The 16,401-nt window shown below is 37.3% G+C and overlaps 1 protein-coding gene across 5 annotated transcripts in view; it reads left to right on the top strand.

Annotated features, from left to right (window-relative positions):
• MCTP2 (multiple C2 and transmembrane domain containing 2) overlaps positions 1–16,401 on the top strand; it is a 237,448-nt gene that overhangs the window by 134,354 nt on the left and 86,693 nt on the right. For all 5 annotated transcript variants that reach the window (XR_005838055.1, XR_005838054.1, XM_040642742.1 and 2 more), the window contains one exon: positions 1,644–1,746. Coding sequence is in view for 3 of the 5 variants with exons in the window: in XM_040642742.1 (XP_040498676.1) it covers positions 1,644–1,746 (103 nt within the window). In the remaining 2 variants the exon portion in view is untranslated. The remainder of the gene's footprint in view (positions 1–1,643; positions 1,747–16,401) is intronic.

Below are 16,401 nucleotides of genomic sequence, written 5' to 3'. Positions count from 1 at the left end.
ATGATTCTCAAGTAGAAAATTCCCAAGGATAAAAATTGAAATAGTAATCAAAAAACTCCCAACAAACAAAAGTCCAATACCGTGTGGTTTCACAGGTAAATTCTATCAAACACTTAAAGAAGAGTTAATACATATTCTTCTCAAACTTTTCCAAAAAGTCGAAGAGGAAGGTAAATTCCCAAATTCATTCTATGAGACCAGCATAACCCTGATACCAAAACCAGATCCCCACAAAGAAAGAGAACTATAAGCCAGTACTTCTGATGAACATAGATGCAGAAATCCTCAATAACATATTAGCAAATGGAATACAACAATACATTAAAAAAATCATTTACCACAATCAAGTGGGGTTTATTCCCAAGATGCAAGGATGGTTCAATATTTGCAAATCAATCAGTGTGATACATCACATCTATAAGAGGATAAAAGCCATATGATCATTTCAATAGATGCAGAAAAAAATTGACAAAATATAACATCCATTCATAGAGGAAACATACTTCAATGTACTTAAGGCCTTATATGAAAAACCCGCAGCCAGCCTCATACTCAATGGGAAAAAATGAGAGCTTTTCCCACAAGGACAGGAAAAAGACAAGGATGTCCACTCTCACCACTTTTATTCAACATAGTACTGGAAGTCCTAGCCACAGCAATCAGACAAGAAAAAGAAATAAAATGCATCCAAATTAGTAAGGAAGAAGTAAAGCTTTCACTATTTGCCGATGACATAATATAGAAAACCCTAAAGACTCCACCAAAAAGCTACTAGAACTGATAAATGAATTCAGTAAGGTTGCAGAATGCAAAATCATTATACAGAAATCTGTTGCATTTCTATATACTAATAATGAAGCAGCAGAAAGAAAAATTAATAAAACAATCCATGTGTAATTATACCAAAATAATAAAATACCTAGAATCAAACTTAACCAAAGAGGTGAAAGACCTATACTCTGAAAACTGAAATACTGATGAAAGAAAGTTCCCAAAGATCTATGAGAAGTGGATTAAGTTGTCTAATAAGCAGGTTTGCAAATTGCTATATGAAAGAGTTTCTTGTTTACTCAACACATTGCTGATGACCATGGCTCCATTTTTCATTATAGGTGATGTCTGGTTTCTGGTCAACATAAAAAATATTTCTAAATATGCATGAGATTTTTAATAATTTTGTGTTTCAACAATGGGAAGCTTTCTATGGATCTCAGTAAATAGTGATTTTGATCAACTTTTTGTGTAAGGGAATTTTTCATTATTTTTTTCTTCATTAATTTAACATAAAGAAAATCTTATTGCCTATTTGAAATCACTGTCCTTTTACCCTCTTCATTCTGTCTCTTATTCTTTATCCTCCTGTTTCTTTAATAGTCCTACCCTTGAGTGCATGTATACATGGAAAATGTCATAGTAAAAAAGTTGACTTTTTTTTTTTTCTCATATGGATGTCTGAATCTTCTATGATGGAAGGTTTGGGAATACAGTTCAGTTTGATTTAATTTTTGGAATTTAATTAAATGGTAGTTTTATACTCTAAGGACATACAGGCTTAATTAGTGAAACCGTGTTTTCAGATCTTCATGGAGCAGACTCCACTTGTGTGTTTTTGTATATAATACCTGGTACATTTCTTGTTTCAGTCCTATTAAAGATATCCACGATGTTTTGGAAGTGACAGTGTTTGATGAAGATGGAGATAAACCTCCTGATTTTCTTGGAAAAGTTGCCATTCCCTTGCTGTCTGTAAGTTACTGTAGTTAATACCCAGTTCGTAAGTCATTTTACGGTTGACAAGTTTCTATGGTCTAGAGTTGTTCTATCTTTGTCAATCTGGGGAAAAGATCCTTCCGGCTATATTAGGAAACAACTATTTTATTCCTTATCCCTTTCTAATATTTTTAGTAGTTTCAGATATAAAGTAACAACTATTTAGTTGAATATTGGTTTAAGCAATGAAAACATTGTGACTCATCTTTCAATTCATTCTCAATCTTAAGATGGGAGTTTCTGCTTGGTTTCAAGGAATACAGATCTATGACTGATTTTCCATTTGTTAATGAAAAACATATGCATGTTTCTTTATTACCTCCTTACTACCCATTTCTTCAAAGATTAATTGCTGATAATTGCAAAGTTGTTCCTAGCTCCACTGAAGACCATTTTCTCAAAAGTTCTATTTGTCTTTATAGTAGTAGAGTTTGCTTTCAGTCTCAAAAAAATGCTTTGTGGAAGAAAGCAGAGAGCTTCTCTTGGAAAAAGAGTGCTATTTTAGTTAAAAGATAACATACCAGAGTAATCTAAGAGCTGAATGAAAAAGTCCTCTGAAGTCAGAGGGAAGCCACGATCTGAATTCACCTATTAATTGGACATTAATCTTTGTACCAAATGTATTCTTCCAGAAGACAGAATTTCAGTTTTTCATCCAACAATTAATGTTTCATTGTGGAGATGTCATGGTCTTATCAGTCAATAAGGCTTTTTTTATTTCTTCCCAATGACTTATTTCTCCAAAGCTATTAGTGCACTTGTGTAGCAGGAGAGATCCGTGCTCTAACTATGAGATTAGACTAGCTTGCATGATGCTTACAGTGGGAGAAATGCTGCATCTCTCAGTATCTCTACCAGTTTTGATCACCTGGTTAATTTCTCCCCAAGTTCTGTTATCCCCACTGTTCCTCTAAGAGAAGGGGTGAAGCAGCTGCCCCCTTGTCCATTTGGCTCTGACCCATCAGCAGTAGACCACACCGACTCTCAGGGAGGAGACAGCAATTTGGGATTTTTCTCTTTTTTTGTTCACAACTTTTTCAGTTATTCCTGAATTAATACATGTAACAAGATCATGGAATACAATTTTAGAGAGGTCTGAAGGGACAAGAAGCAAAGACTCCTTCACAATTCAGGTTCCTTTTTTTCTCAAAATTTTTTGGTGCGACAGAGACATTTCTCCTCTTGATTTTTTTATTTTAAGATGTATTTATTTTTGAGAGAAAAAGAAAGAGAGAATGTGTTTTGGGGGACAGAGGGAGAGGGAGAGGAGAATCTCAAGCAGACTCTTCACTGAGTGCAGAGCCCAATGTGGGGATCTGTCTGGCAACCCTGAGATCATGACCTGAGCCGAAATCACAAGTCCGTTGCTTAAACAGCTGAGCCACCCAGGTGCCCCTGTCTCTTGTTTTTATAGATAAACCTGTAGTACTATATTTTACTCCTTGCTGGGTGAATACTCCTTGGTGTCATTTTTAACCTCGCTCTGTTTTCCATATAAAAGTTGTGTGTAATTGGTTTTCTGTAATACCAGCAAATTGACCCACTTACTTCCCTCCCTTCTTCCCTCATGATGTGCAGTGTCTCTATGCTGTTGAGTTAGATCTAAGAAATTAGCTCTGGCAAATCCGATGTGGGGTTTCTTAACTTTACCATGGTTGACATTTGGGGATGGATCATGCTTTGTTGGGGGAGGGCGGGGGGCTGTCCCGTGCACTGGAGGATGTCTAGCATCATCCCCGACATCTATCCAGTAGATGTCAGGAGAACCCACCCGCCCATCACTGTTGTGACAATCAAGATGTCCACAGACCTTGCCAGATGTTCCAAGGAGGGGCAAAATCATTCCCAGTGGAGAACCACTGATCTAAGTTAATGCAGTTTTCAAACTGTATCTTTCAGGGATGCAAGGTAGAATGAGTTTATGAAAGACTTTGTTTAAATGCAAGGAGCCCCCTGACCTCCGTAACTTCATTCTGGTTGCTGATAAGCTGCCCACGATCTATACATTCATTTATTTGAGGAATATTTATCAAGTGTCCAGTTTATTCCAGGCATTGGTCATCGTTTTAGGTGGCAATGTCCTAACAATGACTGCGGCGAAGGTATCTTCTCTCTTGGAACTTACATTTTGGTTGTAGGAATCAGTATACAGAACAAAGAAACCAACAAAAAGCAAGATGGCATGTTAGATGGTGAAAGGTGCCATATAGAAAGCAAAGCTCCAAGATTATGTCTGTGGAAGGGGTGCAGTTCTCCGTGGACCAGCCAGGGAGGAACTTGCTTCAGAGGGCATTTGAGTGAGAACTTAAGGAAATGAGAAAGAAAACCCTGTGGATATCTGGGGAAACTCTTCCAGGCAGAAAGTCGTCCAAGTTCCAAGACAGTGCCCTGACTGTCCAGTCCCAAAAATATCAGGGTGGACAGTGTGGATGGAATGGAGTAGCCTGGGGGAGAATCATGAATGTGGACAAGAAAGGACACAGGGACAGAGTGTCGTGGAAGAGTGGTAAGACTCTGATGGTCTGAGAGTTTGAAGGACTCGGGCTCTTTCTTAGTGTCGATGGGAAGCCACAGGGAAGTTCTGAGGCAGGGAGTGCTTGGTTTCATTTACACTCTCTGCTTCTAACATAAAAGGGCGGTGGCACACAGAGAAATAAACCCGGATCTGACTGTTCTCTACCACGTAAAGTGTAAAGTCAGCGTGGCCTGAGCCATGTTCTCATGGGAGGCTTAGCGGGCCAGGAATGTTGAGCTGAAGATGTTACAGCAACTGCTCTTCAGCGTGGCTGCTTCCATTCAGACTCATTTCCGATTGACCGACACACTGGGCAAGTGATCAGACCTTCAGAGGATCTATTTCGTCTCTTCCTGATGTTCAGTGGTCCACCTGCTACACGCACGCTCCAAATAAATTCATTCTCTACCTCAAGTGCAGATATAAATATGATAGGAAAAAAAATGCCATAATCCTCAGTATTCATAACAGGCCGATTTTCAGTTGTTTATTAGTTCACTGATCATTCCATTTTTGAGTAATTCTAACTTGTGATTTAGAGAGTATGTTTTCACATTTAGATCTGTTTTTTTAATTTAATATCCATTGCATCATGCTTAACTAACCAGCCCTATATCTTATGTGAAGTCATTAATTTTCTGAAAAACTAATTTGGCATGCTTTATCATCATGGCTGTTTACAAAATAGGAAACTGAGGTACAAGGTTCTGCTGGGAAGTAGTAGAGGCTGGATTTGAAATAGGCAGTCTCATGTCTGAGCCTGGGCTCCTAAGAGGATGTTATGCCGCCCTGGTGAGCCCCTGTTCAGTAGATATCAGGCCAAAAGCAAGAACCAAGATGTGTTTCACACAACCACTCAATGCAATAGAGTGTGGACAGGTAGGACACGGAGCTGAAGACTTGCGTATCTTGGGTGACGCGTGTGGAATGAACACAGAAGACTTGAAATGCGTTTTTTCTCTATTGAAGTATAGTTGACATAGACTGTCACGTGAGCGTACAATACAGTGAAGCAACAAGTCTACCACCCGTCACCAGACAACATAGTTACAATACCATTGATTGTAATCCCCTGCCATCAACACCTTTCATCCCCATGACGTACTCCTTCTGTAACCGGAAGTGATGACCTCCCACTCCTTCAACCATTTTGTCCATCTCCCACCCCCTCCCCTTCCCTCCGGCAGTCACCAGTTTGTTCTCGGTGCTTATGCAAGATCTGAAATGTCAAGCGCTAAATCAAAGGAACAGGAAAACAGAGCAGGAGGAATGGATTTGATTTTGGGAAGACTGTAGGAAGTGGGGAGTTTGAGCTGGCCTAGGAGGATCCTGCTGTTGGTCCTGACTGGTGGGTGAGGTAAAGCAGGAATGGAGAAGCAGGGAGTAAGAGAAAGGCCACCTTCTGGAAACAAAGAGGGGCCTTCGTGCCTGGTGCTCAGGGTGAGCGGGGAGGCTGGAGAGGGAGGACTGCAGACTGCTCAAGAAGGGTTGAGGGAGGTTGGGGTTTATTCTGTTAGCTGGGAGAACCCAAAGGCTTTCAGCCTGGGGTTGGAGATATCAGAGCAGTAGACTAGGAAGAAAGTTTTGGCTCCAGGATGAGGCAAGTTAGGGAGGGAGACTTTTCCTGGAGGGATTGGTTGAAACTCCAGAAATAAGCATCAAAGAGAGAACCCTTCTATTGTGCCTCTTAGGAGAAAGTCTTATTTCTCTGCTTTTTTAATATAAGAGAGAATTATAAAAATGGGATAGTCGGTGCTTCACTCTTACCTGTATAGGATATGAAATCGTATTCAATAATGCCCTTTTTTTTCTATTTAAAAACAAAAATTGTATTTCTTGGAGAAGAGTATGAATATCTTTTTGTAAGAATACATTTTCTTTAATCAAGTCATAAACTAAAACTTGATTTACACTTTCAGAGAAAATGCAAAGTACATTTCAAAATGTCTAAGTATAAAGTATTGAATGTACTTCAACTTTTAATCTCTCTCAAAATGATAATGTGCTAAGTGCATTTCAGCCTGTTAAATAAAAAGCCTGTTCTGAATTCACTGTATCTTTTAATCAGGGTGAATGTGTTGGCTGACTATTGGCTCATTTAAAATCCATGTTCTAAAATCAGTATATCTGTTAATGCAGTGAATTGTTCAGAGTATGTACGTATGCTTAGATAATACAGAATTGAAAGAATCCAGGCCACTGGGTCATTTCATTTCTGTTCAAGTTTTTTAATAAAATAGTTGGTTTTGAAAGGGTTCTATAGATATGTAAAGGCTTGTTACTCATGATTAAAAACAGAAAATTGCAGCTGGCCTAGATTCTCATCTGAAGACTTCTAATATTTGCCCATTTTCACATAACTCCAAATATCTTCTAATCAATAACATAGTGAGTGTGCATTGGAAAACGGTAAAACACAGAGTTTTAAAATATTTCCAGCATAGACACCATCTCCGAATTATTAGCCTAGTCCATTAGATTTATTTAAACATTTCTAGTCTCAGTTAAGGAGTCTCATTTTGTCCTGAAAAATCAATCTGGGTTCTTCTCCTCCAGGACATTTCTTTTGAGGCAGACGTGTGTTTATCATCTCGGAAATTAGGGAAGGGCCCCATGTAGGAAGACTTTGAAAATCAGCTCTCTGGAAAATAAGGAAGGCATCTCTCTCTTCATTGTTATTTCCTAATATCTAAGAAAAAAAAATCATCTGTAACCTGAGGAGGTCCTACCTTTTGATCCAAGTGTGAGACCTCCTGTGTAAGCCGTGCCAACACGTGCAGGTGAATTCATGATCAGAAGCATAGGATTTGTGCAGCCCTTAGCATTCTCTGTGAATTCACGTGCACAGGAATAGCTTCACCTAATTAGTTTTATGGGACAAATTTTCTGTAATTGCTTGTACAGAATAAACGTCCATACACATCTTCATTTGCATTTCCAATTAAGTATTTGCCCATTTCACCTGTGATGGGTTTTGTGTATTGTAATGGACATGTTTACACAATCATATATTTTTTAAAGTTCGTGATGAAATTTTGGCCATTAAAATAAATAATATTTATATTTTACTTTTATATTTATGGATGTATAGCCACCTAAATACTCTTAAATGGCTAAAACATAAACATTCAACTCTCCTTCCTGCCAGTCCTGCTCCAATATGTCCTTGGAAATAAAGAGAAAAAAGATAAAATGAGGCTAAATTGTCCATGGCCCTGGAAACTTGGAAAGGGTGCTTTTAACATGTTGGGAATTATCATGAACCAAGGAGGATGGGATTTGGTTAGGATGGACAGGCTAAGGGAGAAAGACTGCCTCGTGGATTTCCTCGATGTCTTGGCACAAGAAGGTAGCAAGGATAAATCTAAGCACCCTGCACATGATGGTAAGTGCTGAATGGGTTAAACTTTTCTATTAAATGGAAAAAACCTCTTACATTGAGTAAAAGAGTAAAATCTAGCTGCTGCTGCTTCGAGAGGCCTCAAATGTGGTCAAACAGAACTGGGTGGGCAAAAGTATTACACGTGGATGTAAATAAGTGGGAAGTCAGAAATATACAGAGGAGGTTATTTCCTGAGTCCAAAAACGATTTCATTGCCAATAACCTTATAGCAGACATGAATCTTTATGGGAATAGTTTCCCACGGAATAGTTTCCCATAGAATACTTCCCACAGAAATATTCAAAAAATATTTGAAATACAAGTGGGGCACCTGGGTGGCTCAGTCAGTTAAGTGTCTGCCTTCAGCTCAGGTCATGAACCCAGGGTCCTGGGATCGAGCCTGGCATTGGGCTCCTGGCTCAGTGGGGAGCCTGCTTCTCCCTCTGCCTGACACTCCCCCTTGTACTCTCCCTCTCTCTCTCTGACAGATAGATAAATAAAATCTTAAAAAAAATTGAAATACAAGAAAAAATTACCAACTTAGAAACACAAAATGAGGGGTGCCTCGGTAGCGCAGTCGTTAAGCGTCTGCCTTCGACTCAGGGCGTGATCCCGGCATTCCAGGATCGAGTCCCACATCGGGCTCCTCTGCTGGGAGCCTGCTTCTTCCTCTCCCACTCCCCTGCTGTGTTCCTTCTCTCGCTGGCTGTCTCTCTGTCACATAAATAAATAAAATCTTAAAACAAAAAACAAAACAAAACAAAAAAGAAACACAAAATGATTATGTTATCTATGCAGCTTTCAAAATATCAGAAACAAAAAAGAAGGCTGTATGGTGATGTTTCTTAAAGGTCCAAATGTTTGAAAGTCCAAGTGCCATGAAGCGGATTCTGATAAATTTCAGCTATGAAATTTCTGGGGATGAGACTCTGGAAAGTTCCTTTTTCAGCAAGTTCTCAGGTGAAGTTTTGGCATGCTAAAGCAGTGATTCTCAAATTTTAGAGAACAAGCAATAAGGTTGATCTAATGTAGTGTGTATACACACACATAATTATATAAAATATTCTCTTCAAATACCCATTTAATGCGCTTGAATATTGACCATGTTGTGGGCTCACAAATGCCTCAATAGATTCCAAAAAGTCAGAAACTATGTGTGATCGCAGTGGTGGGCAAATATAAATTAATAACAAAAATAAAACAAGTATCAAAACACTTGGTGGAAAAAAAAAGTCCCAAGTAGCTAATGTAGACATCAAAACTACATCTGTAGACTTTTTAGAAATAAGCAATGAAATACTAGACATACACGCTATGGATAAGGGCCAGAAGTGTTATTCAGAGGTAATCCTTACCTAGAATGCTTTTAGAATTAAACAACAAAGGTTGAAAATCAATTATGCATCGCAACAAAAGATAAACGAAAATTAAGAAAATTATAAAGGAATTTATGAAGATTTAAAAAAGAACAAAAGTGTAGAAAATATGTGAATGGTATATCTGATAAATCCAAGTATTTGTTTCTCTAAAACCCAATGAAATGGAGAGGCCAGTTACAAGGTTAATGAAAAAAAAAGAGAAGCATATATTATTAAGAATAAGGAAACAAGAACTATGGGAATCACTATGAAGAACATAAATTTTACTGAAGAGTAAGGAAGAAAACTTGAATAGGGATATACCATGAGGGAGCTTGGGTGTTACAGAGGTATAAAATCTCCCCAGATTACTATAAAGATAATATAGCTCCCCATTTGGAAAAATTAATGGGTAAAAATAGCAAGAAAAATTATGTTTAAAACACAATTAGAGAAACATGAATGTCAGGTACTGAATGCATTCTTTAGTGAAATAATTAATTATGGAAATATCAGTAGAAAATCATCAGGTAAATCCACACTTTTCTCCCTTCATCTTCTCCTCCAAATAAGAAAATAAAGATTCAAATTGTTTAACGAGTGAGTTTTTTAAAACCTTAAGGGCCCAGGCAATTCTTACACTACTCAAATATATTAAGGACATAAAAGAAAATGGAAAATTTGTGAATTTATTCCTTGAGACTAGAAGAATTCTGACATCAAAAACACAAAGTTAACAAAAAAGGATATCCTATACCTTTCATGGAAGACCATTAGAAAAGACCATGAAAGCACATTAGGAAACCTAATTGTGTAATTTATATTATTAATAGATTAAAGGAGAAAAAAAGACCTTGGCAATTTCAATAGATGTTAAAGGGACACTTGATAAAATTTAACATCTGTTCTTGATTGGGAAAAACAGAGTCTAATAAAGTAGTAATCGGTGAGTACTGCCTCACCGTGATGAAGGAGGTCTATCAGAAGCATCACAGACATCAGACTTACTGTTGAACGATTAGAGAGATTTCAGATTTAATGAGGTTCTATGCTTACAAATTAAAATAAAGCTTTTTATGTCAGACCCACCCAATGGAAAAATATAAGAAATTATATTTTAATGAAGAAAACAGTATTAGCTATCTGATGTCAGCTATCATCTATATGTAAATATAAAGGAAATTAATAAACAGCATCTTTTTTTTTTTAAGATTTTATTTATTTATTTGACAGAGATAGAGACAGCCAGCGAGAGAGGGAACACAAGCAGGGGGAGTGGGAGAGGAAGAAGCAGGCTCATAGTGGAGGAGCCTGATGTGGGGCTCGATCCCATAACGCCGGGATCACGCCCTGAGCCGAAGGCAGACGCTTAACCGCTGTGCCACCCAGGCGCCCCAATAAACAGCATCTTGAAATTAAAAAAAAGGTCCGTGAGGTGTAAGCAAGATCAAAATTAAGAAAAAAAAAAATCAATGGCCTTACCCAGTAGGAAAACATTTTAAAAACTTAAAGCATAGAAGAGTTAAAAGCAGGAAACAAAAACAACTATAATGCTTAAGACCCATGTGAGGAAGTTCTAGAACTATATGAAAAGACATGGAAAAACGACGATGAAAGAGGAAAAGGATAAACGAAGTGATCACTGTATAATGGATTCTGGGAAAGTCAGTTGCTTACTCATCAGGGAAAAATGCATCAGTGTGTTACATCGAACACAGTCACTATTTTGCCATGAATTAAAGGTCAAACACTTGGAACAAACTTCCTAAATAAAACTGTTAAAATAATGGGAAAGTCCTATATAAACAACCTGAAAAACAGGAATGATAAAGGGGGAAAAAAAAATCTGAAGATGTCAACATGGTGAAAACAAAAATTGCCATTGTAAATTAAAACACAAAGTCAAAAGTACTTGCAACATAGAAAATTATTATTAAAAAAAAAGTCAGAGGAAAAAAAATACTTGCAACATAGAAACAAGTGGATAATATCACTAACAAAAGGTTTTTGTTTTTTAATCTATAAGGAAGAGATAAGTCAATCTAGCAGAAAAGTTAATTCAAACAGGTGGAAATCCAAATAGCTAATAAGCATATGAATGGCTCCTGCTTTATTCAATAATGATCATGGTCCTTAAAAGTGCAGAGATTAGAGCCAAACTACCTGGGTTGCTCCCCAGTGTTTTCTCCTAATTAGCTGTGTGATAATTGACAAGTTACTTAACCTCTCTGTCTGCGTGTCTTCCTTGATGCAATGAAGATAATGATAATGTCTGCCTTGAAGGCTGTGCTGAGGATTTAAATAGTTTGAAGAATGTGAAGTGAGTACAGTAGAAACAGGACCCACTTACAGCGTAAGCTATCATCTTCATCACCTTGCAGGAGTAACTGATTTAGATGATCAGATTGGTTGAAGCAATTGCATTAAAAAATATGGTAAAGGTTTTTCATTACCAGTAATGATGAAGGACTCTCTCCACTGCTGTTGGAGGGAACGGGACTTGGTACAAGGCTTGCAGAAGGTGCTTTGATAAAATGGGTTAAAATTTAATCTACACATCTCTCTGAGCATTTATATTCTAGGTATCTGTTTTAGAAAGGCAACGGAACCTGGGAGAGATACAGCAATTACTCATGGCCACACAGATGCTAAATGCCAGAAATGGGAATTGACTCTAAGCCTGACTTCCCAGGCCTACCATGGCCCACTGTTAATAAACATAGGAAAGACAATGTTCAGTCTCATTAGTTGGGGGAAAAAAAAAAAAGCACATATTAAAACAACCTGAGGCCATTTTCTTCCTATGAAATTGCTGTATATTAAATAAAAATGCTTGCAGTTGGCAAAGTTGCAAGGAAATGGATAGGCTTATTCACTGAGGCTAGGAGTAGAAATTAATATCACATTTTAGGAGGGCTAACTGGTAATACTTGGCCAAAACCTACAAGAATAGGTATATCCTATGACTCAACCCTTCCACCTCTAGGAATTTATTTTTGGGGATGCATCGTAGACACGCAAAGTTAGCTACACATAAAATTATCGCAGGGTTTACAGTTAAAAATTGGAGATAGTCTTAGTGATTTGCAATGAAGGATTGGTTGTTAATTATAGAATCTTCATAAGGTAAAGAACTATTCTGAATTATGTACAAGAATTAAGTTATTACATTGGGGAATGCTTCCCCTGGTTTTTTTTTTTTTTAATCTAAAAGACAGTGATTAAAAAGTATATAAATTAATATAAGACTAAAAGATATTATTTAATAAGCAATTTCTACTTGTCACCGTTCTTTACTGCTGTCTGATTATTTCATAGCAACCTCTGAGATACACATCATTTTTTATTCACATTTTACAGACTAGGAAACTGATGAACAGAGGGAGTTATGTAACTTGTCCAAAGTTATTCAGCCAATTTGAGGCAGAATCAGAATTTAAACTCAGTTCATCTGCCTCTGGAGTCCCAAATTTTATGCAATACACTACATTCCTATTTTCACAAGATAAGGAAATACAAATGTACATTAAAAACTAGATATGTGTGTTTTCTTGTTTAAAAACATGTAATATTGTAAAAACTTTTTATTTTTTATTTTATTTATTAATTTTTTTAAGATTTTATTTATTTATTTGACAGAGAGAGACAGCCAGAGAGAGAGGGAACACAAGCAGGGGGAGTGGGAGAGGAAGAAGCAGGCTCCCAGTGGAGGAGCCCGCTGTGGGGCTCGATCCCAGAATGCTGGGATTACGCCCTGAGCCAAAGGCAGACGCTTAACGACTGAGCCACCCAGGCACCCCCGTAAAAACTTTGTAAAACCATTTTTATAAATTTTACACAATTCTTATAATTAATATATATTACTTCTGTAAGATAGCTTATATTTTAGAGAGAGGAGTTGATAAATGCTGGCTGGGTACACCAAAGTTTTCTGCTATTTCCATGGTTCAGAGCTGGGTTTTGGTGGGATGGATGGCCTTGGAAGGGAGAAGTGGTGGGATATAATTGGTGAGGGTCTGGGGTAATGAATTCAATGCCATCTCCACTGGCTGGTGGTTGACTTTACATCCAGGCAAATAATAACCTTGTGGGCATTGTAATTTCCCATGCTGTTTGTAACTCATGCCATTGGAAGCACGCCTGCTTCCAAGTAGGGATATGAATGTGAATCACTACCAAGTAAAGAGTATTTAGTTTCCCCTTACCCAGGCACATGTCTGTCCTCTTCACATTTTATTGGAGAGTCATTTTGTCTGTGCCTCAGCTGGGCCCAACTGTTGTAATGTTGTCACATTAAAGCATTTCCCCCTTTGCATGGAAAGAAAAGTGTCTGATTAGTGGCATGCTTGTTTATACCCAAATGTTCTCCACTTTTCCCATGAGGGTCAAGCTGGGGGAATCAGTAGGGCTCTTCAGTTTGGATTTTCCTCTTAAATATATATCTTCCCTCCCTAAACCAATTGATGGATTTATTCATGGATATTGATTCTGATTAGCTTTTTCTGTTGCATCAGTTGGTAACTGGTCACATCAAGGAAATTTATAGCAAAGCATAATAATGATGATTCTTTAAAGGGAGTTCGAGATGAGAAAATGATTTTGTTCCCTGTTCCACATAACTAACGTCTGTTACACGCAGATTTTAAAAAATCCTGTCTTCTAAAAAATGAATGCAGTATGTTTTTGACTAAAAAATAGTTTATTCACCAAGCTTTTAGAAAGTTACTCATAAACATGATGCTAAGCTTTTTAAAGAAGGTTTTAAATTCTTTTAAGTAGGAAAAAAAAAGTTGAATAGTTTAAAGATGATTTCAGGTCAGATTAAAATCTAAACCAGACTATCTTCTCTGTAACTTGTCCTCTGGCTCCAAAACCCTGAATCATTACTCAGAAGCAGACTTCCTGTACTCTTGTATTCACTGGCTAATTTCACCAGGAATTAACTGTTAGCATGCGCTTCATAAAAGCTTTCTGATAGATACATTGTTTATGAAAAGAAAGGGACATGCAAATACCCATTTCCCTGATTGTTGAAGTCAGATTTCTAATTAGATTAAATCTGTATTACTGTTCTGCAGAGATGCCTTCCCCAAAAGATTGCCTAATATCTGTGCTCTTCACCTATGAATAGGCAAGCATGCAAAAATGTGTGTGGTAAGGTCAGTCTGCAAAATTTTCTCATAACAGTAAAGACTATCTATTATTTTATTCAATGACCCTTATCTTGGAGTGAAACTAAATCATCCCAGATGTCAAGTCAAGAAGACTCCCCGGATGAACTTAGAGACCTCCTTTGTCACAAATCGAAAACTATCATTCCTTTTTGCCTTGATCAACAGAGACCTAAAAATTAAGCTTACGTCTTAATTTAAGTGACTATCTCATATCTAAAAGACAAAAGTATATATAGATTCTTTGCTCTAACTTTTCTTTTGGCTGTGGTTTAACTGTCCCGCTATTTAACAGAGGTTTTATAATCATAAACTGCCAGAAATGATTTTCTGTGCTCTAAGTATAAATGATAAACATCCTTCTCTCGACAGGAAAAATGTGGTTAGCTTTCCTTTCCTGTTGGATAGATGTTCTCATACAGCAGTTTGGCAAGTTGGGTGTTACAGAACTTTTTATTCTCTATTCTTGTGTTAGAAGTTCAATTATATAAAGACTGAAAAATGAAAATCTTTTAAAAATACTACCTTTGATTACTATTTCGGTGTTTAATTATAATACTAAATATTCAAATACATTGACCTGCTCTTAACTGAAACATATCCCAGTACAAAGTAAGATATTTCCTCTTTCCCTTCCTCTTTCCCTTTTCCCAAAAGATACTCCTTATGGCAGATAGATTGAGAAATTGGAATCAACCAAATGTTCATCAATAGGAGAATTAATAACTAAGTTCATATTCTGAATATTATATAGCAGTTTAAAGAAAAGCAGATCTGGGGTGCCTGGGTGGCACAGTCGTTAAGCGTCTGCCTTCGGCTCAGGGTGTGATCCCAACGTTCTGGGATCAAGTCCCACATCGGGCTCCTCCACTGGGAGCCTGCTTCTTCCTTTCCCACTCCCCTGCTGTGTTCCCTCTCTCGCTGGCTGTCTCTCTGTCACATAAATAAATAAAAAATCTTAAAAAAAAAAAAAAAAAAGAAAAGCAGATCTGTATACTGCATACCTATTATCAAGTCACATTGATAGATACAAAGTGAGGTTGCAAAATACTGTTTCACACAGGCAAAAAATTTAAATTACTTTTTTCAAGGATTTATTTATGAATATAAATTCTCAATATAAATTTAGGAAGGCTACATGCCAAATTCCTATCTAATTTCTATGTGGGGGAAGGAATTGTGATATTTGTGGAAGTTCAAAGGGACATTTTTTTTTCTGTAATTTTTCAAAGTTTTTTCAAATGTGTAAACTTGCAATTGATAAGTTTTAAGATACTATTATGTGAAAGTACCCAATATGAATAGCCTATGCTATATCTCTAGCTTCAATAACTGATTTAATATCCCTGGGTGGATTCTGTGTTTTGCTGACACAATACTAGGACATTGAAAAAGAGGAAAAGATCATTTACAAAAAATCAAAAACCGAAAAAGAAATTACCATAAAATATATTTTTTCTACTGATACCTCATATTCTTCTGTTGGCCTTTCCTAACCCTTAAGAAATCATGGAAATTTTAAGATAACAGTACAATGACTGTGGGTTGAGGCACAGCCAAATTGGACTGAAGTCAGGTTGGCAAATTGTCATGCTGTTTTTGTATTTATTTCTTTCAACTTTAACACCCACAATTTATTAAGTGAGGCTGTGGATAAAAGAGGAAGCTCAGAATCCTGTTTGGACACCGTTGAGGAAGGAAACCAGGTCTTTATGGGGCACCCCCTTCCTCTTAGCCACTGGCCAGGAAAACCATCTTTCTGTTTAAAACCTATTCAATCTGAGAGGTGGGGTAACTTTGGGAAGGAAGATAACCTCTTCCTTGTAAAGTGGAATGACTCTGTTTCCCTCATGACTTATTCAACTCATTTCCACCACTGTTTATAAGAACACTTGTGCTGAATGCTTGTAGTGACAGCAATAGTCAGTTAAAATATGGCTCAAATTTCATGCCGTCAAATTTCCTACGTTATTTCAAATCTTTGATTATTACAATCCCAAGTGGAGCTTTTGGTTAGTTCAAGTTTTGCAGAGGTCCTTTTGGAGTTAACAGGGATGCTTCTTACAAACCACAAGTTTAATCAATGCATAGACTACTGTGTAATCATAAAAGCGTGAGTGCCCTCGAATCTGGAAAGAGAATGCCTTGGTGGAACCCACATCATTTCCAAAATGGTACAGGAGGTATTTTTCTGGGATGCCTTAC

The sequence above is a fragment of the Ursus maritimus genome, unplaced genomic scaffold (genome assembly GCF_017311325.1).
Source record: "Ursus maritimus isolate PB19 unplaced genomic scaffold, ASM1731132v1 scaffold_27, whole genome shotgun sequence".
Taxonomy (NCBI): Eukaryota; Metazoa; Chordata; class Mammalia; order Carnivora; family Ursidae; genus Ursus; species Ursus maritimus.
The sequence above is the reverse complement of the archived record's forward strand: the minus strand, read 5'-3'. Positions and strand labels throughout refer to the sequence as shown.